Source organism: Hemiscyllium ocellatum, chromosome 13, assembly GCF_020745735.1.
Source record: "Hemiscyllium ocellatum isolate sHemOce1 chromosome 13, sHemOce1.pat.X.cur, whole genome shotgun sequence".
NCBI classification, from domain to species: domain Eukaryota; kingdom Metazoa; phylum Chordata; class Chondrichthyes; order Orectolobiformes; family Hemiscylliidae; genus Hemiscyllium; species Hemiscyllium ocellatum.
This window is the reverse complement of record NC_083413.1, coordinates 33250939-33275429: the sequence shown is the minus strand read 5'-3', so window position 1 is coordinate 33275429 and position 24491 is coordinate 33250939. Positions and strand designations below refer to the sequence as shown.

At 37.7% G+C, this 24491-nt stretch overlaps 1 protein-coding gene across 3 annotated transcripts in view; it reads left to right on the top strand.

Annotated features, from left to right (window-relative positions):
- The window catches only part of rnpepl1 (arginyl aminopeptidase like 1), a 72051-nt gene extending 47560 nt beyond the window's left edge, over positions 1-24491 (top strand). The window contains exons 4-11 of one of the 3 annotated variants that reach the window (XM_060834725.1): positions 1801-1917; positions 4432-4667; positions 10796-10909; positions 11504-11616; positions 12158-12266; positions 16830-17054; positions 20591-20733; positions 23091-24491. In XM_060834725.1, coding sequence (XP_060690708.1) covers positions 1801-1917; positions 4432-4667; positions 10796-10909; positions 11504-11616; positions 12158-12266; positions 16830-17054; positions 20591-20733; positions 23091-23327 — 1294 coding nt within the window. In that variant the 3' untranslated portion in view covers positions 23328-24491. The remainder of the gene's footprint in view (positions 1-1800; positions 1918-4431; positions 4668-10795; positions 10910-11503; positions 11617-12157; positions 12267-16829; positions 17055-20590; positions 20734-23090) is intronic. The other 2 variants (XM_060834726.1, XM_060834727.1) reach the window with 2 other exon arrangements.

Here is a 24491-nt window from a genome sequence, read left to right as displayed (position 1 = left end):
AATCTAATTCTAAGTACAACACATCCAGTTATTCTTCTTTATGTGTCACATATCTGAACTTCTCAAAGAACTCCATTTGATGGTCAAATATGATTTCCCTTTCACAAAACCATGTGAACACCATCTGATAACTTTAAGTGTTTCTAAATGCCCTGTTATAAATAACAGATGTTAAGATAATTGGCTTATAGTTTCCTGCCTCCTGCCCCCGTCGCTCTTTAAATAAAGGAGTTACATTTGCTATCTTCCAGGAAAGTGCAACCATCCCTGAAAGAAAAATTTTGGAAAATAAAAGTCAATGCTTCAACTATCTCAGCATAGGTCGGAAACAATTAACTCAACACTATTTCTCTGTTAATTGTGATTTTCCTGAATTTCCCTCCACCTTTCATTTCCAAATTTAGCAATGCTTCTGGGATGTTACTTGTATTCTTCATATTGAAGGTTGGTGCAAAATGTTTCTTTAATTCATCTGCCATTTCCTTATTTTCCATAATTAATTTTCTAGTCCCATTTTCTAAAGGACCAATAGATTATTTTTTAATTCATTTATTTTTAAAATAGTTATTAAAACACTTAGTTATCTGTTTACATATTTCTCGCTTGTTTTCTCACGTACTTTGACTTTCCTCTCATTAATTTCGTCGGTGGTTTTCTGCTTTTCATATTCTGTTCAATCTTCTGACCTGCTAACAGTCTTTATACAATTGTGCTTTTCTGCTATGTTTGTTACTTTCTTTAACGTTTCATGATAACCACTGATGGTGGGTTTGTCCCTTAGAATTTTTATTATTCTTTGGAATGTATCTACTTTCTATATTCTGAAGTATTCACTTTGAACGAATCGCTTTCATTACATCACTATTTGACCTATCCTTTAACCTGCTTTGCCAGTGGACTTTAGCTAGCTTTGCTTTCATGTCCTCGCAAATGCTTTCATTTTCAGGCAAAAGTGAGGACTGCGGATACTGGAAATCAGAGTCTAGAGTAGAGTGGTGCTGGAAAAGCATAGCAGCTCAGGCAGCATCTGAGGAGCAGGATGCTGCTTGACCTGCTGTGCTTTTCCAGCACCACTCTAATCTAGACTTCATTTAATTTTTATCAAGTAGCCTCAGGCTTAACTCTTCTCTCTCTCAAACTGAATGTAAAATATAATCATATATCATGACTGCTACTCCCAAAGGGCTCCTTCCCTTTAAGATCATGAGTTAATCTTATTGTGTTGCATGATACCAGCTTTACCAAAGCCTACCCTCTACTCTGATCCAAAACATAAGAAACTATCCTGAAAACATTCTACGAACTCCTCGTCTAGGCTACCTTTGCTCCTCTGACATTTCTAGTTGATATGTAGATTAGAATCTTGCATGTTTGTTGTCATGCCTTTCTGACAGGTTTTCATCATTTTTTCCTTTTATGCTCCACCCTGCAGTGTGATTACTGTTAGGTGCCTGTGCACCATTCCTATCAGTGACCTCGTGGCTTTATCATTTCTGATTTCTACCTAATTGTTTCTGTATCTTGCTTTCTTAAACTTAAGTCATTTCTCTCTGTTGTTTAAGACAATTATTATTTAACAGAGCCACCCCTCCCATTTTTCCCCCAGACTCTGGTCCTTCTGTACCATTCAAGATTCGGGTCTTGATTAATGTCATTCTGCAATAGTGCTTTAATTTATGTTTGAACATTGGTTTAAGTTCCTCGTTCCCAATATCTCTCTATTCAGAATGCCTGTTCCTTTGTTAAATATGTCCTTGGGCTTTATTTTCTAATTATTTACTTTTTTATATACTTGTACAGAAGCAGAGTTTGGGCTGAACCTTGTTTATTAAAAATTGCAACCGCAAAACTGAATGGCACTGTGGAACGGTGGCTAAGTGCTGCAGAGAATCTGTTTGGGCCATATATGTGGGAAAGGTAATAAAGGAAAACACTCAAAGTTTGAATGTGGTTTAGCATTCGATCTGGGAATAGAGAATGTCTGACGGAAACTGGTACATTTGCCTTCAAGTGCAGATAGCAGGGAATATTTTCTCTCTTTCCTATATCTCAAATTGATGATTATAAACTAGCCAATATTTTGTAGTGATTTATGAACAATGAACAGTAATTGTGCTGCTTCCCAACAAAGAACAAAGATAAATGAATCAAATTGAGCACTTCCCATGCACTTTCTGAAAAGTAGTTTCAAAATAGTAGTAGGAATTTCTGTAAGGAAGTCATCTGATTTTTGTCTTGTGGAAAATTGTTGTATTAAGATCATAAGAAATAGGAACAGAAGTAGGCCGTTTGACATCTCGAGCTTGCTCCACCATTTAATAGCTCATGGTTGATCCAATGTTCCTTACACCCACTGTCCTGACTTTTCCTTATAGCCTTTGAATCCTCTACTATCAAGAATCTATCTGTCTCAGCCTCAACTGTACACAAGGACTGCTCCCACAGCTCTGTGTGGCAAGGAGTTCCAAAGACTCTTAACCCACTAAGAGAAGAAATTCCTCTTTATGTCAGTCTTAAATTAGCCTTTATTCTGAGACTATGCTCTCTGGTCAAAGACTCTCCCATGAGGGGAAGCATCCACTCAACATTTAGCCTATCAAGATTGTTCCAAATTCCAATGCGTATAGTCCCAACCTGCAATGAAATTTTACTTTTCCTTAAATAAGTGGACCAAAACTGCCCACCAAACTCCAGATGTGGTCTCACCGACAACTTATACCATTGCAGTAAGCCTTCCTTATTCTTATATTCCAACCGCCTTGAAGTAAGGGCCAAAATTCCATGAGCCTTCCTGATTACCTGCCGCACCTGTGTGCTAGCTTTCTGTGTTCCATGTACAAATATCCCCAAGACCATTTTGTGTACAGCTTTCTACAATTTCTGTCCATTAAAATAATAATTTTTTTTGTTCTCCCTTCTAAAATGAGCAACTTCACATTTTCCTCATGTACTTCATTTGCCAACTTTTTGTCTGCTTAATTAACCTGTCAATATTTCGCTGTAAACTGTATGTACTTCTCTCACAACTTGCCTTTCCATGTATTTTTGTGTTGTCTGCAAATTTGTGTACAGTCCATTTACTTCCTTCCTCCAAGTTATTATGAATATTGTAAACAAATTACATCATAAAAATTAAAAAGTAGCTAATGTAGGAATAATGTGTGATGGCTGGGGTTTTAGCAATACTGAAGCAATAGCACAGTTGACTTCCTGATCAGATGGTCATTGGTTTGAGTACAAAAGCTGCTTGCCACGTGAACTTTTATAGTTCAATTAAATAAAATTCTTAGCTGGATGATTAAGTGAAGCAGGACATTTCCCTTGTGGTGAGTCAGCATGGAAATGAGTATTTGTTAAAACTGCCTATTTCCTGAAGTCAACAAATTATACTCTCTGTCAAATAATTTACAAAAGTGCAGAAGAGTTCCATTAAATATACTTTATAAAATGCTCATGAAGATAGATTTTGAATTACAGAAAATACACATTTCGCTGCTAATATGAAGCTTGGTTGTAGTCAGTAAGGTTAGGTGAAAAGTTATACATATAACAATAAATTTGCTTCACAATTCACACAGTTCCCTCATTTGTATAGGCTGACAGCATTAGGATTAGAGTTTCTGTGAAACAAAGACTGTCCAGCCCTTCATACCCAATCAGCTCTTTGGCATAGCTGCAATAGGCCTCACTCATTTTGTAATCCTAGAAATGTTCCTGTTTCTACTAATCTGATGCTGCTTCACCAAGTGATTTTGTGCTGTTTGCTGGGGTTTGTCTCACTGAAGAGCAGCTTTGATATAAACATATAGAAAAATAATTTCATCATTTGTATTTTTTTTCTGCCCCTTCTTTCATGGAGCCAATATTTAAGGCTGAGGTATAGTTCCGGGGTGCTGGAAAACTCTTTAGTTCCAAATTTATGTGGTCATGCTGCCCTTGAGACCAATCGGTGAGTTTTAGCAGAATGTTCAACTGTGCAAGCTTCACTGGATAGTATGATCTTATCCTTTGTAAGTAACTTTCTAGCAGGAATCTCTGAGTCATGGTTAAAAGTTAAAAAGGAAAACTCTGTTGAATTTGTTATCCCCCTTTCACATGGCAATGTAGAAACCACATTAGCACTACCAAGCCTGAATTGATTATTTCCAGTGTACACTGCGGATTGAATCTGCTATAACCTCCTGAATGGCAGTTTCCAGTATTCTCCCTATGACAGATGTTAGGCCAACAGGTCTGTAGTTTAATGCTTTCTGTCTCCTTCCTCTTCTGTTTAGAGAAGTGCATTTACATTGATTCTTTTTACATGCTCACCTTTGAGAAAGATGATGTCAGGAATTGCTTTGAAAAAGATGATGTAAGTTGTTTGAATGTGTAAAAAAAAAATTAGATTTTGTAGAATGTGTATTTTAAGCGTAAGTATCTTTTTTTCAGGTATGATGTTGTTTTCCTTCCTCCCTCTTTTCCAATTGTCGCAATGGAAAACCCCTGTTTGACTTTCATTATTTCCTGTATTTTGGAAAGTGATGAATTTCTCATTATTGATGTTATCCATGAGATCGCACACAGTTGGTTTGGAAATGCAGTTACCAATGCCACATGGGAAGAAATGTGGCTGAGTGAGGGCTTAGCAACATATGCACAACGTCGCATTACCACAGAAACCTATGGTGAGTATATTTTTTTTATTCTCTCATTCCAACATTAAATGCACATTAGGTCTAATTCTGCATTCAGACATTCCCAATGCAGAATGACAATCACAGAGAATACTAGCCTAAATGTTGTGGCTTGCAGGGTCTGATGTGCCTGCTTCTATGGTTAAATGGTTACAAATTAAGCACTATGCCCATGTTCCATCAGAGTATAATTCCATACTGAATGATTTCAATGCTGAATCTGCTCCATTAATATTGCTTGGCACATGCACCTGTCATTATCACCATTGTGATCTACCTGTTGACATCTGGGGTTTGAGAGATTCTCACAGTGCCTAAAGATGCCAACTTCAAGCATTTTCAAAACAAAATAATACCCATAATGTAAGACAGAGATTGCAACCTCTGTCCTCTCATCTTAAGGAAAGAAGAAGCTTTGCAGCTTCTGGGATGCAAATGATTTTCTTACTTCTGTTCATTTTTTCCCTGTTCATTTTTTCCTTGTCATCCCTTTGAGTCCTGTGTTGTATATCACCAACTAGATTATCAGCTCTTAAGTCACTCCTGAGGAAAGTGAAGTATGAATTCTGCTCTCTTGGAACTCATTTCTATAGGAAGGATGTTATTAAATTGGAGAGGGTGCAGAAAAGATTTATGAGGATGTTAATGGGACTGGAGGGTTTGAGCTAGAAAGAGATGCTGGATAAGTTGGGACTTATTTCACTGGAGTGTAGGAGGTTGAGGATGACCTTACAGAGGTTTATAAAATCATGAGGGCATAAATAAAGTGAATAACAATGGTCTTTTCCCTGGAGTAGGGGAGATCAGAATTAGGGGGCACAATTTTAAGGTGAGAGGAGAAAGATTTAAAAGGGACCTGAAGGACAACTGTTTCTCTCTCAAGGTGGTTCATATGTGAAATGAACTGCCAGAGAAAGTGGTAAACGCAGGTACAATTACAACATATAAGATATTTGGACAGATGCATGAATAGGAAAGGTTTAGAGGGATATAGGCCAAACACTGGCAAATGGGATTAGTTAGGTTTGGGAGATTTGGTTGACATGGATGAGTTGGACCCAAGGGTCTATTTCCATGTTATATGACTCTCAGACATTGAACCTCTGTTATTTTATGTTTTCTGTTTTTCTTGGTCTGCTGCTAGGTCTTCTGCTTGAGTCTGTAGCACCACTTTACAATACATGCCAACAATAGCTTACTCCCTACCTATATGCACTATATTAGATAAGATCATCCAGATGGACATTAAACAATGAATTGAGACTTCTGATCCTGAGCTCAACAGTTGAGAAATGGCAGCAGTGCCACCTTCCTCACGTTCCAATACCAATGGGTCCAGAATCCATGTGCCCTGCTTTTAAATAGGATGCTTTCAGAGCACAAATATATGTAATAATGTTTTGGATGTAGGTTTGCTCGCTGAGCTGAAAGGTTCATTTCCAAATGTTTTGTTATCTTACTAGGTAACATCTTCAGTGGACCTCATGCGAAGCAATGCTGAAAATTCCTGCTTTCTATTTGTATGTTTGGGTTTCTTTGGGTTGGTGATGTCATTTCCTGTGGTGATGTTATTTCCGGTGGTGAATTAATTTCCTGTTCTTTTTCTCAGGTGGTGATAGATGGGGTCTAACACGATGTGTTTATTGATAGAGTTCTGGCTGGAATGCCATATGTCTAGAAATTCTCGTCTTTGTTTGGCTTGTCCTAGGATGGATGTATTGTCTCAGTCAAACTGGTATCCTTCCTCATCCGTATGTGAGGATACTAGTGAGAGAGGGTCATATCTTTTTGTGGCTAGTTGGATCTTTGGATTCTTCATGGCACTGCCTCGACCAATCAGAGTTGAATGGTTAACCAATCAGTCCACTTTTCTCAAGTAATATAAATTGTTGTTCCTTTGAAATTTGGAGCCCTTGCCTTGATCTGATAGATGCAAGACAAAAAGCTTCAACAACATGCTTTTTTTCCAACAATAGTGATATTCTTTCTGACCAAGAAACTAAGTGAGAAATAGTCTATCACAAAACTGATATGAATATCTCTTACAGTTATCATTTTGATGCTCTCTGGCTGATATGCCAACTCTCTTAGGGTGCCATTTTCCTACAGGATCTTTGTGAAGTGGCTGTTTTTGAAGGCAGAATTCTTTGATGGTGGCAGACCATCATAATTCTTATGAATCTAGAAGATGGCAGATCAGATGAGATCCAGGCACCTGAAACAATTTCTGTCATAGAGAGCATGGAAGTGAAATTTTAGTGGAAAATGACTTAATACCGTTCCAATGACTTTCTAGATGTTTGAATTATTATCACCAGTCATGGCTATTCTGCCAGAAGTGTCAGTGATGGCTTCTTTTCTAGCTTCCACAGCACTATTGTTGGATCACCGAGGGTCAGAAACACTTAATTCTGTTCTCCTTATAGAGGGGATAATGGTAGCTAGCTGCTAAGGTTTTTGAGTTGCTCAATGTCCCTGGTGTCCCTTTTCTATGCCTCCTAGCTTCAGTAAACAAAGATACAGGAGTATTCCTAATGTCAATATCTTTAGTAAAAATGAAAGAATGATAGAAACAAAAGCAGAAATTGCTGGAAAAGCTCAGCAGGTCTGATAGCATGTGTTCAGAGAAATCAGAGTTAACATTTCAGATCCAGTGACCCTTCCTCAGAACTTGAACGGAAACAGCACAGAAGGTACAAAGTTTAAATTGTAATTTAGTCGTCAGTGGTGATGAAACAAAGAAAAGTCCAAATTATGTGAGAAATACTATATGCTTCTCATAATCCTTTAGAAGTAGCTGCTGGTCAAAGTAGATCAATTTCATCCTTTTTAGAAAGCACATAACAATGCTGGAAAGTTATTTTGTATCATTCTGATTGACAAACCAATATAAGTAAATACTAAATGTCATTGTCTATTAAAGCCTTGTAAAAAGATGGTTTCCATTTCAGGACAGGTGGTTCTGCTGTCAGTTGGAAGTGATGGCAGAAAATTGTGTGTGGGCATTGAAACATTACCCATAGATCCAGGCTTTTTCACAGAGCTCAAATGAACAGATGTCCTAGTACATCTATTTCCTTTGTTGTTATGGTAAAACGATTTATAGTAATTCAGTGAATGTTGATTAATACATCTAAGGCTGAATCACTTACCTTTGTTAATGCAGTTCGCGGAAGACGATATTAAAAACGTAACCTGTTTAAATAATGCTTAAAAGCTGCTACTTCTAACGGACAGATTGCACACATATAGGAATTACATTGTAATCTGGATGTTTTTAGCCTGGTACTCAGGGTACTGAACATCGATGCAACATTGGTTAATTTATGTTTTAAAATCAACAACATTTTACTGCTGAAATAAACACCACTGGTTGGCATATGGACTTTGATTGGTAGAGGCATTGCCATAGAGAATGCTCCAGTTAATGATCACTGACAGGTAACTGCCAAGTTTTGTTTAAATATTAAACCAGGCAGGTTGACTTTGCTTAGTCAAGGTATTGCCTTGCGAAATGAACTAACAAATGGCTGCCACTAGCGTTCCCTCTAATTTTCTTTCAGGACTGTGTAGAATTCCGAGGTCTGTGCACAACATTGATTTCCAAATTCAGAAGTCAATTCTGCAATCTGCATGGAACTTCTGAGCACGCAGCTATGCAGCTCAGAGGGAATGTTAGCTGAAACCTATTTAGTTGAGTTGAAATGGGCGCAATGTTGTTTCTAAAATAATAAAGGATCTTAATAATCAAAACATATAGTTTCCATTATACACAAGTGCACCACTTTGCAAGCCCAGTTGAGAATCCTAAATTAGTTTTCAGTGTACTTCCTTTGCATATTTGGGATTATTTAGCAAATGTTGTTCCATTACAGAGTCACGTCTAATGTTGGATCATGTGTTTTGAGTTCGGCAAAATATAAGTGGTTGGCTATAGTCAATACCTAACCTGTCACAAACTGCAAAAGGGATTTGCTGTTCAAAATTCACATATATTGAGACCATCTCTATTTTTCTCATTTTTGGTTTTGAACTGTGAGTTGAAGTTGAGGAATTGAACATGGTAATTTGAACAGCAGTTTGTTTAAAAACAAAAACAATGAACAAAAGACTGGTGCTGTTGGGAACTGGCCTAGAACGATAATGCAGATAATTACTGCTGTAAGAACATTAGATGTTTCGGCACCAAGATGTTGTTATGCTAAAGGACTGGAAACTGGTTGGATGTTTAATTGGTTAGTTAAGGGAGGATTAGTGCTGGCTAGTGAAACACTTGAGAATATTGATGAAAAAAAGATAAAGCAGACTAAATTGGTTCTGATTGGATTTGTGGGCAGGAGGCAGTTTTTACTTTGGAAGCTGCCAGGTTGAACTGGACTTTTGGTTTTGCTCTCTCTCTAGTTATCCTCCAGTTATTGATTTGTTGAAAGGTTTGAGAAAATAAGCTCAGTCTCTAAGAAATAAGTTTACAGAGGTCTGCGAAAGCTGTTTATATAGACTGATGACTTGAAATTCAAGGAAGCTATACCGTCCTACATGCCTGTAGTAGAACCTATCATCTAAGGATTTCATGAAAGTCTGGTATTTATTATTGAAATCATTATCAAACTAGCAAATTACAATTTTAATAAACCTATCCCTAACTCTGCCAGTGTATAAGGGGTGCGGGGAGGGGGGTTTATACTCAAAGAAGATTGGATTTAAATTGTCGATATTAAATTGCCTTGTAGTTTTTATATTTTGTTAAAGTTACTTTATTAAGAATAAATTGTTATTTTTTAAATTGTAAACTTCGTGTTTGGGTTCTATAATTTGTAAAGTCTGGTTTGGAGCAATTGTACAATTTTAAACAAAATTAAATATTTTAATTTCACTTTATGAATCTGGTGATAGTGAGGCTGATTTGGTTTGGCTTGCTATCCCCACTATGTCATTACATATATTTTTTATGCACGTGCATTCACACACGCATGCATGCACGCGCGCACACACACACACATCATGTTTTTCAATTATCTGATGGACAGTGTCTTTTTGGCATGAAGGTAGTGTCTTATGGCAAAAACAACCATTTGTGTTGCTACTATGTAGTAGCAGCGTGAAATAAATAGCTTTGCCTATTGCTGAAACATTTGTGTGTTACCAAGTAATCTGAGGGCATTCCTCAGAAGCAAAGAACCAAAAGGATAACTTTGAAAAGCCTTATTTTGGTATTGAGCTTATGTGGTGAACAAATGGCCCTATTTACAAAATTGCCAATAAGGCCAGTTTATAGTATCAGAATTACATTATGTACACTGGTGCATTCGCTATGGCAATGCCTCTGTCAATTGAAGTCTGCTTGCCAGTCAATGAGTACTCTCCTCTCATACAGTATAATTTCCCCTTACATTGGTGTTTATTGAGAATTGTCCAGATATGAACAAGATGTAAAGCTCCAACAAACTGACATTTTTCATCAAACCAAGATTTGGTGCTACCAAATAACTTCATAAGCATAATTCTTGATATTCATATGGTGTTCCATTGCACATTAGTAGATGCTATACAATTCCCTGAAGCTGAATTCATACAAGTTTCATAAACTAACCTGAACCTGAATGAATTGATATGAGGGTAGATGGAAGAAAAACTCAAATATGAGCTAGCATATAGTACCTTTGGTTTCAAATGGTCAGTTCCAGATTGTAGGGAGTAGGCTTCACCACCCAGTACACCCATTTAAGGAATAATGCAAGATAGCATAGGGAAGTCCAGAACTAGAGGGCATAGGTTTACGATGAGAGGGGAAACATTTAAAAGGGATCTAATGGGCAACATTTCATGCAGAGGTGGTGCGTGTATGGAATGAGCTGCCAGAGGAAGTGATAGAGACTGGAACAATTACATTAAAAATTGCATATGGATCGGCATGTGAATAGAAAGGGTAAAGAGTGGGCCAAGTGCTGGCAAGTGGGACTAAATTGGTTTAGGATATCTGGCCAGCATGGAACAGTTGGACTAAAGGGTTGGTTTTTGTGTTGTACATCTCTGACTCTGTGTAGGAGAATCCAGAAGCTAGCAGAAAGAAAGTAAGTATTTTTAAGGGAGAAAAAAAATCAGTTTCCCTTCTTTTTCAGGGGCTGCTTTTACTTGTCTTGAAACCACTTTTCGACTGGAAGCACTGCATCGTCAGCTGAAACTACTCGGAGATGAGAGTCCTGTCAGCAGACTACAAGTGAAGTTTGAGCCAGGTCTCCATTTTACCTCTGTTTGCAACTTCAACAAAGCCAGCTGCTCTATTAAAGCATTAACTAAATTAAACCAACTCTCTCTGCTTTCAGACTACAACACTTTTTCACCAGTTTACACTGGTATTTGACAGTTTCTATGAGATACGTGGGATACGTTCAGTCCTGCGAACTACAATAGATCTAAACTGGTGTAGTTGATAAACTCAATGAGCAGTTTATGCATAAATCTATTATTGGATCTCAATCCTCCATTGGTGATGAAATAAGACATTCAGTAGAACGATTGCACTGTGATGCTTGTTTTAACTTGTTCTTTCTTTCATTACCTCATTTTTCAAAGATTAGTCTTGCAGCTGAGGTAAACTGGTTTGTATTCTGAATCAGTCCAGGAAGAAACTGTAAATCATTCTGCAATCCAATAATGTATATATTGCATACCACTGTCACAATGAAAGCAGCATTATTAAACCATTAATCTGCATAAGAAGTCCTAAGTATTTATCACTAAACTTCTTTCTTGGTCAGTGCTCAAGAATTGCTGCAGTATACACTGCAAAGGAATATGTGTGATATTTGTTCTGTATTCTTGTGCAGGTGTCAATCCCAGCAGTCTAATGAATCTTTTCACCTACGAGAAAGGATTCTGCTTTGTGTACTATCTTTCACAGCTCTGTGGAGACACAAAGTGCTTCGACTCCTTCCTCAGAGTGAGTTCAGTCAGCAGCTTGTGCTATTTTTCATTCTATTTTTAAAAATAACATCAAAAATACTAATGGCAAACCTATCAATCCAGAGCAACCATCCCATTTTGCTAACAGAAAATACTAATTTCAGAAAATAAAGAGTCTTCTACATTGCCCAACCAAATGCTGTAATCTCCAATTGCCCAATGCAAGGATGAATCATCAGCCCTTCCTACCTGAATAATTTTGCAATGTGCAATTGCTGAGAAGTGAAGCCTTTAGATGTGTTAAATAACGTCATTGATACTGCCACATGTTATCCATGTAATGTCATGGTCTTCCTGTTAAAACCTCATGTCCAAGGGCTGTCACCATAAGAAAATGGTCACAATCACAGCAAACAGAGCAGCAAATATAAAATGGGTCCTGTGGTCCACTATGACTAATTCAGTTCCCATTGTTATAGAGCCATATAGTCATAAAGATGTACAGCATGAAAAAAGACTCTGAATTACAAATGATTAACATGTAAAATGCAAGTCATTAATGTTAATTTTTTTCTTAGGCCTATGTAGAAAAGTTCAAGTTTACAAGTGTTGTTGCAACTGATCTACTGGAGTTTTTCCTCGGCTTTTTTCCTGAGCTCAGGGAGAAATGTGTGGACAACAAAGAAGGTTGGTGAGATGTTTGAAGAGGTTCTTTATAATCACCATCTGAGGTTTTGTCCGCTGCAATCATTTGTCCACTGCATCTGACTGTTCAAAATATCGAGGGAGCATATTTTCTTTTCCTTGGTTTGTTCAAACTTGCCTCCAATGATTCCTCATGCTGACTTTTGATTGCCTGCCAATAAAAGTACACACTGGATTATTCTTTTGTAACAGGGGTAAATGCATTTGTTGTTCTCTTTTAGACCAGTAACTCACTGGTTTCCAATTGTTCATTGTCACCATGTGATTCCTCCCTGTGTCTCTCCCCACCAACCCTGGCATTTATCCTAATTGTTTTAATGCACAGAAAAATTACAGGCAATCCACAAAAATAAAACCTTACTTTTCTATTCTTCTTTCTTTCTGTTTATTTCCTGCTGGTGACTCCTACAGCTCAGCTCCCATTTCTGAGATTTCTGCTTACAGGTACTTCAGAACTATTTGAGTTAAGTTTAAAACAGAATGCTATACCTCTCCAATATAGCTCATTCTTGCATCTTTAAAACTGTGTAAGTGCATTAGCAACGTTCTGTGCTTTAGATCTGATCTTTCAGTTGAGGGGTTAGATGAGTAGCTTGTGGTTTACTCCATGTGGCCATTCTCTTCATTGGTAGACAAGCAAGCTTTGGATTTTATTTTGAGCGTATTTCCTTTAACTTAAGAACAAATCAGTGGTGTTAGAGATTCCTGCACAGTATTTTGTCCTTGCTGATCAGCATTTGCTTGCAAATCTTTTTTTGTTGTTTGTTCTAAAGGAAAAACTATTTTCAAGGATAATGTTCCACAACTTTCTTAAGTCGGTTTCCCTGTTTTTTGGAATGTATTATTTGAAGAGACTCCTGTGTCCAAGCACAAAATCAATGTCCCTAATCTGAGTTTCAGTCACTATTTTGACAGCTTGTGTTACTAATTAAGCAGTTCTGCGTAAAGGCAATCGTGCCCAATTCTTTGATTAGTGACATTCAGTCTATAAATGTGAATGTGATAATTAAATAATTTTAAAAATCTGATAATGAGGTTGCATTCCATTATCCAGAATCTCTCCCCAGTTTTTATACTGACCAATTTTGTGATTGTGATGAATTCAAGAAACTCTGAGATACATTAAAGCCAAAATGACATGCAGACATTTTGTAACAAAGCATTGCAAACTTAGTAACTTACAAATAGGGGATCGATTAATTCAGTTAGCTGACTGGTTGGATAGTGTGTGATGCAGAGTAATGTCAACATCATCAGCTGAGGTTACCATAAATAACTCTTCTCCTTAACTTTTCCCCTCGCCTGAGGCATGGTGCCTCTCAGGTTAAACAACCACCAGTTCTCTCTCTCTCTCTCTCTCTCTCTCTCTCTCTCTTTCTCATATGAAAGAGAGAGATAGAGAAGCCTTATGGTATGGTAGGGTGATGGCAACTTTCCTTTTACTAACTTTTATCAGCTGAATGTCCACTGTTGATTGGTCTGGAGAAGAATTAGTGTTTAAGTAACTCATTAAGAGGGTTGTCAAAATTTCAGACTATTTTCTGCCCTTGGATTTCCTTGTTGTCACTTAGGTTTTCAGAAATCTTCTGAGACCATTATTTAACTGCTCTAATTATTTGCCAACAGTTATAACAGTGCAGCAATGGGAATTATTTGGACTAGAGGAAGTGATCCAAGAGAATTGCCAATTGATCCGATGACTCCAGAGATACTCGCTAATCACCCTGAAAAATACCCCACCCCCCCATCTGCACAGGACTTACAAACAGACTTCAATGTCAGAAATGTTCAAAGAAACTACCCTTACAATGGATGTCATAATGGACTAGTACTGCATTTACCATCCAAGTATCTTTTCACATGAATGTTACTTCCACTGAATGTCAAAGTTGAAGTTTTATGTTTCAAGCTCATTTCAGGTTATTGCTGAAGACATCAAGAGCTGAAGCTACCCTGTTTTCCATAGTTATGTAAAGCAGAAGACTGGTTCATTGTTTACTGAAGGAAGCAATTTCACCCCCCTATCTATGGAAAACCAATAGTTTGAAAAATCTATGAAAATAATTTAAGATGGCAGCTCAATCCATATTATGAGGATCAGTTAGAGATGAATCATAAATGCTGGTCTACCCAATGATGCATGCATCCTGTGATTTTTTTTATGGTCTATGTGGAATAATTCCCAAAGATGAAGGAGATTATAGGTTGAATACATGTGATTCCAAATGCTTCATTGATCAGTGCTATTACTGAGATGAAGAGATAAACAATCCACTCAGGTGGGATAGTCTGTGTAATTGTGCTTTGATGCTCTGTCGTGGAAAAGATTAGTAAGTATTTAATGGATGAAGTTGCAAAATCAAAACAACCTCAGTTCACCATTCATTGGAAGTATGTTGACAGTCTTGAAGAAGCCATGAGAACTGTGTGTAGAAGCAGGAATATATTGTACCTAGATTAGGTTGCAGTTTGAGATGGAGTCAGCAGAAGAGACATTTTCCAATTGACTTAATTTGTCTACTAGAATGTCTGTATTATCAGGAGATAGCAGTGGTGATAATACACAGCAGTGGCAGGCAAATTCACTCTGGAAAGCCTCCAAAACTAACAGGTGAAAAGTCTCCCCACTAAGCAGAATGGACAGAATCAGTGAAAAGTTATTCCTTCGATCATAGACTGTATCTCTGTTGCCAGTCGACACATAGGTTCACTGTCAGCAGGAAATGTGAATGAGCAAAGATTTGTGAAAGGAAATACGGAAAGCAACATAAAAAAGGAAGCTGAGTAAGTGAATTGAAAGGGAATCCTTTTTCCAGGCTGGGAGAAGGGAGGCCATGGTGTTACAAGGCTGAGTGCAGTGAGAGGTCAGGGTGCAAAGTTGTGAAGGCTGGGTTGGAGATGTGGAGACCCAGAGTTCCAAGGCCAAAGTGTGCCACAGCTACAAGTGTTTATTTGAAGGCGGGGATAGGTGGTTGTTGTTGATATCTGAGGCTGAGGCTATCTTTGAGAGTCATGTTTGCAATAGATGAGAGGAAGAAAGAGGCTGCACTGGAGGTGGGGAGGAAAAGACAAACTCTAAAGGAGATCGACACAATGGCTCAGTGGTTAGCACTGCTGCCTCATAGTGCCAGGTACCCGGGTTTGATCCCAGACTCGGGTGACTGTCTGTGTGGAATTTGCATATTCTCTGCGTGTCCACATGGATTTCTCCAGGTGTTCCGGTTTCCTCCGACAGTCCAAAGTTGTGAAGGTTTGGTGGATTGGCCATGCTAAATTTCCCATAGTGTCCATGGATGTACAGACGAGGTGAATTAGTTATGCAGGGTTATAGGGACAGAGTAAGGGGGTGGGTCTGCATAGGATGCTCTTTGGAGGGTTAATGTGGACTCGATGGATCGAATGACTTACTTCCACCCAGTAAGGATTCTATTACTCTGTGAAGTTAGGGGAACAAGAAGAGAATGAGTGCAAGGGGATTTGGGGGAGATGTTGGGTGGTAGAAAGAGATCTGCATGGGGTTAGTTGGGGGATGAGAGAGACTTCAAGAGGGTGAGGGGAGAAGGGGAGATTCCAAGAGAAGAAGAGAGAAGGAAACTGTGAAGTGGGTGGAAGGAGGAGGTTTCAAAGAAAAGAAAACAATTCTCAGTGGTCAACAAAGGAATACTCAGTTTTCTAGAAGCCAGATTAAGTCGAAATCACTGAGATAATGAATTTCTTGCAAATAGACATGGACTATCTAGCTTAAGGCTGTATTTGTTCATGGGCTATTATGTGGGAAAAATCGTAATGGACGCTTTGATTGTAATAAACACTATCAGTTGTTACATTTGATCTGAAATTGTGATCTGACTGGCATTAAAAGGGGTAAAAACTGGCTGCTTAAAATCTTCCAACTTTGTGCCTATACAATTGAAAGGCATTAGCTATGACCTCACCACTCTGTGAAAGATATGTTTAGGCTGATGATTTTTTTTGTATCTCGAAGTGTGTGACACTTATTTTGGGAAAAAAAAGCCTTTTACTGACTTGTCCTTGTTGTCTTATGCCAATTTAAATACTGTGGTGCCTAGAAATTTATGTTTTCCTTCTATATTGAGATTTTAAGTTTTTAATCAAAGGCTGCTCATTACTGAGGACATTGAGGATTACTTCTAATTTTGCTTCTGTGCAAGTTCAAATGTTGCACGTCAACATGAAAAATATCGTTACCGAATGAGTGCATCACCTAATAAATGAATTATTGAGAAGGGAAAAAAGGAGAAAGATGAGAAAGTAACCCTCTAGAAAATCTGAAGGCAAGTCCTCAAAAAAAAGTCACCTTAGATAGAAAGTGGAAAATGCTCAATTTAATATTTAACATTGTCTTAAGTACTTGTGCATCAGAACACATTAAGAAGATCAACTGTACACTTCATTTAAATCACTTCTTATTTTCTCAATGACCTTTGTTTTTCTTGACCATATTAGAAAATAGTTTGCTTGTTTGATCTAAGGAATTGTTTTATCAAAGACCAATTTCATCTGGAGATGTTTCTCTATTTTTAGGATTAGAGTTTGAGCGCTGGCTGAATGCATCAGGACCTCCATTGTTGGAGCCAGATTTGTCTCAGGGATCTAGTTTGATCAAACCAGTAGAATCTCTCTACCAGCTCTGGAGTTCTGAAACTCCGGATGGAAACCGTATTACTGACATTGATATTTCTAAATGGAAAACTTTCCAAATAGTCCACCTGTTGGACAAACTTCTGGACAGATCTCCACTGCCTCATGGTAGGATAACATACTTGTTCAGCTGTTTTCTTAGAGTTTACTGTTACATATACATTTAAATAAATGCTTTGATTTGAAATTTGCTTATTTTGCTTTGAAAGGAAGTCATACTTCTGCAAATACTTCAGTGGTCATTCTGCTCTAAAAATGCAATGAGAAAGTGTATCAGTGTGTAAAACCTTCAACTTAGAGATATAACTTTGTACTTCAAAACTTTAAGGACTTGATTGCCTTTGTAGGAAGCTGAATGTAAATATCATCTCAACTGTAAAATAAAGTAGAAATCAAAAGATGAATCTGATCTGGTTATTGTAAAGTTCATAGGACTTATATGCAAACATGCAAAATAGGAACAGAAGTAGATCATTTGGCCCATTGAGCCTGCTCCTTCAGTCAGTAATATCATGGCTGAGCTTTCATGTTTTGAATTCCACATTCCACCTAAATCATCACTGATAACACTTGATTCCTATCCCTAGCAAGAAAATGTCTAATTTTGCGTTCGAAGTATTTAATGACACCCGCCTGCTGAAGCAGAGAGTTCTAAAGCCACTCAAACCTCTGAGAGAAGGGATAGTAAGTTGAAGAATCTAAGTCAAAAATGGGATTGTTTCCCATTCCATTGCAGGCAACTCATTCTTCAGTACTCAAAGCAGAGCTACCCATTCCCAGATTCTTGTGACAGCTGCAGGGTCTGCTTTGTGCTGACTTTATTCATATCATACTTTGCACTAAGCCTATTATTTAATATAGCTTTTTCATGTTTCTGAAACTGAATAGTACACATTTCTGCTTTTTGACTCCTTAAGTCATTTATTGGCTACTAACTTGATGCTGCATTCTGTTAGGAGAATAATTAATACTGAGGGAACCTTCCATATAAGCCGCAAGATTATCAACAGAATTACCACAATCAATTGGTGTGCTTATTATTGTAAAGAATGGGTTAATTAAACTGTTCATTTCAGATTTATTTCAGTTGGCATGCGCAGGATGGACCAAATGATGGTTTCCTTCTGTGCTACAAATCTTTTATGTAATTATAAGGAAGACTTATTTTCTTTTAGGTGTATGTGTTTTTCAGCAAAGTTTCTGATTAGGCAGGGAAAATTAAAAGTTGTATGAGGCAGTGATAATGTTTAGCTGATTAGAGTGGTGAATAACTAAGCTTACTTGACAGTGGAGGCCACTTCCAGCCTTGTTCAGCTTTCAGCTTTGCAGGGAAATATAAGTGAGTGACATCTTGTGGCAAATGAATGTTTTCTGGAATATAATATGCAAAGACACAATTTGGCTATCAATTTGAGAAGTTATAATTTTTAATTTATCCTTGACACATAACCTTTTAACGATGAACAATAGAAAGATATTTTAGGTATGTTCAATATTCCGAAGAGAGACATACAAAGGAAATGTGGTCAAATGATTACATTGGCTTTATAGAGCTTTTGATCATTAAGCTCTCCAATTCTCTCGTTTATCAATTTAACAGTTCAGTTTTTGGTAAAACTGTAACATTTGGCATGTTGCACTTTGTTTACTGCAGCTATTGATGAGAGACATGGGAAAGGATTTATGTGATGCTTTAAGTGTCTGAGTTGACACGTATTAGTTTTAAATATGACATTGAGAGTCAGGAGAGGTTTCTTGAAAGTTTATACATTTGGCCATCCAACTATGCGAATCACAGAACTGCAACATACTTTGAATTTGCCAGCAAATTCACAAGGTTTTCTATAAATGTTGCTGTTAACTGAATGTTTAATGCTATCATTGATTATTAATGTATAAATTTCTATGAGCATCAAAAATAAATATTTTGAACCCTATTATTTTAAGGCAGAACATGAAAATTTACCAAGAATACATATTCTGTAATGGTGTTGGAGTTGTATTTTGATGTGGATGTAGAAGTGGCTAATAGGTAGGAAGCAGCGAATGGAAATAAAGGGTTCATATTCAGATTGGCTACCTGTAATGAATGTGGTTCTATGGGGATTGGCGCTTGAACCACACATATTTTCAATATATATACTTGGAGGAAGGAAACACGTGTACTGTAGCTAAATGCGCAGATGACACAAAATTGGTGGAAACAAGTTGCAAGAGGGATACAAACAGTTTACAGAGGGTTATTAGTAAGTTCAGTGAGTTGGCAAATGGAGCATGATGTGGAAAAATGTGGAAGGGAGAACAAAATAACTATTATTTAAATGGAGAAAAAGTGCGGAAATCTGCGACACAAAGGGACTTGAGGTTACTTGTGCATAAAACCAGAAAGCTAGTAGTCTAGTGCAGCAGGTAATTAGGAAGGCTAATGGAATGTTGGCCCTTGTTAGGGGTTGGAGTATCGGAGTCAGGAAGTCTGAGTTCACCTGTACAAGGTGCTGGTGAGACCACATGTGGAGTACAGTGAGCAGTTTTGATCCCATTATCTAAGGAAAGATATTATTTCATTGGAAGTAATTCAGGGAAGGTTTACTTTGATGATCCATTGTATGAAGGGATTGCTTATGAGCAAAGACTAAACAAGTTGGGACTGTACTCACTGGAGTTTAGAAGAATGAGACGTGATCTTACTGAAACATATAGGATTCTTAAGGGCTTGATAAAGGCAGCAGATACATGGGAACACCATTACCAGCAAGTTTCTTTCCAAGTCGTTCACTATCCTAACTTGGAAATCTTTTGCTGTTCCTTAACTATTGCTGGGTCAAAATTCTGGAATTCGCTCCATAAGGGTGTTGTGTGTCAATCTTCAGCATGTGCATTGCAACAGTCTAAGAAGGCAACTCAGCACCAAAATCTCACGGGCAGAACAGGATGGACAGCCAGTGATGCCCACATTGCATGAATGAATATAAAGAAACTCATATGATTAGTCTCAAATGATAGGAAAAATCAGCAATATTAATACCATAGAATGTCAAAGGGAAATGGTTAGATTCTGTCCTGTTGGAGATAGATTGCCTGACTCTTGCATGGTGAACGTTATCTACCACTAATCAGTGCAAGTTTGAACACTGAAGGTTTGCAGAATGCAGGCATGGATTGCTTAAGTATGTGAGGACAGCACTGAACTTTCTGCAATTATCAATAAAAGTTCTCACTTACAATCACAATGGAAGGAAGGGCATTGATGAAGCAAGTGAAGGAGATGCCTTCGAAACTCAAGTTATGATGACCTGGGGCTTTGATGATTAGCTTCCAACAACAATATCACCTTCCTTTGTATTAAGAATAACTCCATCCAAGTTTTCCCTGATCCCCATTGACTTGTTTTTTAGTGATTCCTAACACCACACTTAGTCAAATGCTGCCATTGTAAAATTTGTTCATACTAATTCATCTGTGGAATTCCGTTTTTTTTTTCATTTTTGAACCAAGGCTGTGATGAGGTCTGGATCTGAGGGGAGTCCTAATAAAACTACAACATCAACTGTTTTTGAAAGTTTGTTTGTTCAGTTAACATTTCTATCAACTTAAACAATTTAGATGAGTTGGAATGCCTGAACTTTCTATTTTTGCTTTGTCAGAGGCCATGATGAAGCTCTCGAAGAGTTACTCTGCGCTGCTCGACTCAATGAATGCTGAAATTAGAATTCGATGGTTACAGATTGTAGTCAGAAATAACTATTTACCAGATTTCTACAAAGTGCGACGATTCCTGGAAAACCATGTAAGATACTTAAAATACATTACATTAAGGATTCATCAATGAAACTTTACGAAATAGGTATCCTATCATTAAACATTTGAAGGTGCTTATTTTGCAGAAGCATTGGAAACAAGGTAAATATTTTAAAAGCTCTAATTGAGTTACATGCATGTGATCTAATTGCCATGCAGATACGTAGCTCCAGGGTGACCAAAGCAGGAATATTCGACATTTAGAAATTATTCGACAGTCAAAAACTAAAAGAAGATACTGGCTAGACCTTAGCTGGAATATTGTGTATAGTTCTGGCCACTACTATTTAGGAAGGATATGGGCTGTTTGAAGTGAGTGAAGGAGAGGTATAGGCCATAAGATGTAAGAAGAATTAGGCCCATCAAGTCTGCTCCACCATTCAATGAGATCATAACTGATTTGATAATCTCAACTCCACTTTGCTGCTTAATTTCCATAATTCTTGATTCCTTTTATCGTTAGAAATTTCTCTATTTCAGCTTTGTGTTTACCAGGGCGAAAGTGGGTACTGCAGATGCTGGAGATTAGAGTCAAGATTAGAGTAGTGCTGGAAAAGCACAGCAGGTCAGGCAGCATCCGAGGAGCAGGAAGATAGATCTTTCAGGCCAAAGCCCTTCAAGCCTTGACAACCCTCTACAGTAAAGAATTTCACAGATTTACTGCACTGTACGAGAAAAAGATTCTCATCTGTATCTTAAATGGGTGACATTTTACTCTGAGATTATGTCCAGTAGTCCTAGACTGCCCTACAGGGGAAATAATCTGTCCTCATCAAGAATCGTAGAATCCCTACAGTGCAGAAAGAGGCCGTTTGAACAGCATCCCACACAGACCCAGCCCTCTGCCCTATCCCCTGTAACTCCATATTTTAACCATATGCTATTCCACCTAGCCCACCCTACCCTGAACACCATGGGCAATTTAGTATGGTCAATCCATCTAATCTACACATCTTTGGACAATGGGAGGAAACTGAAGTACCTGGCAGAAACCAATGCAAACATGGGGAGAATGTGCAAACTCCACACAGAGAGTCATCCAAGGCTTGAATTAAAGCTAGGTCCATGAGTCTGTGAGATTGCAGTGTTAACCACTAAGTCATTGTGCCACCTCATCTACCCTGTCAAGCAGTCTAAGAATCTAAGATATTTCAATTACATCTCCTCTCAGTCTTCTAAACTGCAATGAGTACAAGCCACATTTACTCATTCTCTCATTAGAAAATCCTTCCATAACTTAGATTAACCTAAACTGCCTCCACAGATCTTTCCTTGCCTCAGATGCCCAAAACTGTTCACAGTATTCCAGCTGTAGCCTGACTGTTGTCTTATATAAGTTGAACATAATCTCTTTGCACTATTCATAAAATATTGGACACCATATGCTTCAATAACTGTTTGGTCTACCTTAGCAAGTCCTCCCTGTTTTTAGACTCCAATCCCTTTGAATTTAAGGTCAAAATTCCATTTGCCTCACCTATCATGCTGAACTTGGACCCTAGCTTTTTGTGACGCATGCCTTAGGACTCCCAAATCCCCATCTGCTGCAGCTTTCTGCAGTCTTTCCCCATTTAAATAGTCTTTAGATCTTCTAATTTTCCTGCCAATGTTCATAACCTCACACTTTCCCACATCATTTTCCATCTGGCTAATTTTTGCTCCATCCCCTAGTCTGTCTCTATCCCTCTGTTGACTCCTTGAGTCATCCTCACTGTTTCCCTCCCTAGTTTTTTATCGTTGACAAAATTGGTAATAGTACATTCATTTCCTTCATTAAAATCATTCCTTGTGGCATTCCATTAGTTACAGGTTGCACTCTTGAAAATGCCCTCTTAATCCATTCACTCTTGTTTTTAGTAGTTAGCCAATTCTCTATCCTCGCTAACTGCAAGCATCATGGATTCTTATCTCATTGAATAGCCTTATGTCTCAATAATTTATCAAACATCTTTATGAGAGAATGGTTCCAGGAATGAGGGACTCCAATTATGAAAATAGACCGGAGAAGCTGTTTTACTTGTAAGAGAAGACTAGAAAAGATGCGATATTCAAAAGTATGAGGAGACCAAACAGAGTAGATAGGGAGAAACTGATCCCCCCCCTATAAAGGGAGCGAGAATAAGAGGATACTGATATGTTAATTTAAAAAATAAGCAGGTATGATGTGATAACTAGTCTTGTTTCACCCATTAACTGGTTAGGATCTAAAGTATTTAAATTCACCTTGGGAGTTGCTCATGTACTCTGAGAGAAACACTTTTACAAATGTGTTCGATTTATTTATTATCTTGTATTTAGTTTGACAGCCAAGAAATCCTCTAACTTCTCAAATTGCTTCTCTTCCAGACCTCACGAATGTACACTGGTCCTTTGTATGAGGATCTGTGTGCTGGAACCATGAAGGCCATTGCCATGGAGACCTTTTACCTGACTCAGAACAGACTGCATGTGAACTTGAGGAGAGCAATCCAACAGATTTTTGCACACAGTGCTAACCCTGCTGCTGTTATGACACTTCTAGAAGATAAACCATCTGATGCATCAAACCCCATCTCACTCAGGGATGTTAATGTCTCAGCATAGCTGATCAACCCATGCCATTATTGGATGCATCCTAGAAAATAACTTACACGAGAGCAGCTCTGGAAATTGAAAATGTTTCCAGCTATGACTTTTTAATTTAAACAAATTTCCAGGATTTACGCTGGTTACCTTATGGACCTCTTCCAGGGAATGGAGAAGCCTAAATCAGCATTCCAAAACTGTTTCTTACAAGACAGTATTTCATCCAACCATTGGGCATGTAGTTATAGTAGTAATCTTGTCACTCTTGACATACATATGGGACATGTAGTTTCACAGATTGTATATTGAGGATGATTCATTGATAATCCAGGCACTCAAAATCTTCAGTGAGCAGAACAGCTTGAAAGAACAGACAGCATCCCAGCTCCAGCAAGTTAGTTACTACAGTGTAGAACCTATTGCTGCTTAAGAGGTTGGTGCTAATGAAATAATTACATCGGTTTTGCTATAACATGTGTTTCTTTGACACGAATCGGCTTGAACGCAATTGAAGAATTTGGACCATTATTTGTAGAATGCGAACTTTCCGGCCTCACTAGTTTAAATGGTATGGCTATTGTGCGATTTTCTTACAATATGAGATCGCACATGAACAGAATTATCATGTTATATCAGAACAGACTGTAGTATAGTATTGGTTGCTTCTGGTTAAGTTAGTTACAGAATAAAAACTACATATGATGTATTGCTAAATTGAACAGGAATAATTGAGACACCATAAAGCATAAGAATTCTCATTTTGCCAAAACAGAAAGATTCATTAGTACGCCTCTCATTTCTAATAAGTTTTATGGTACATGTTGTTCAGCTCAAATATACCATTTTCAATATAAATTTGATTAGTAACAGCAGTAATTGTCCAGCAGTAATGCATTATTTAATGCAAGGTTTTCTGGTGCATTAATTGGTGCATAATGCATCTTAATTTTCTCTTGGAAAGGAGATTTCAGCCGTAAGGAGGACCCAAATTAATTCATGATACATACTTTAGGCAGACTAGAATCTAGACTGGAATGCATACAAAAGCAGAGAGATGTAAATGTAATAATTTAAATGTTATGCATTTGGGTTGTTTCAAAGTATTTTCTATTGACCCCTTTGCATTTGATCCAAAATTAAGATTAGTTTATTTTGCCTTTACATTGTACTATGATTTGAAAT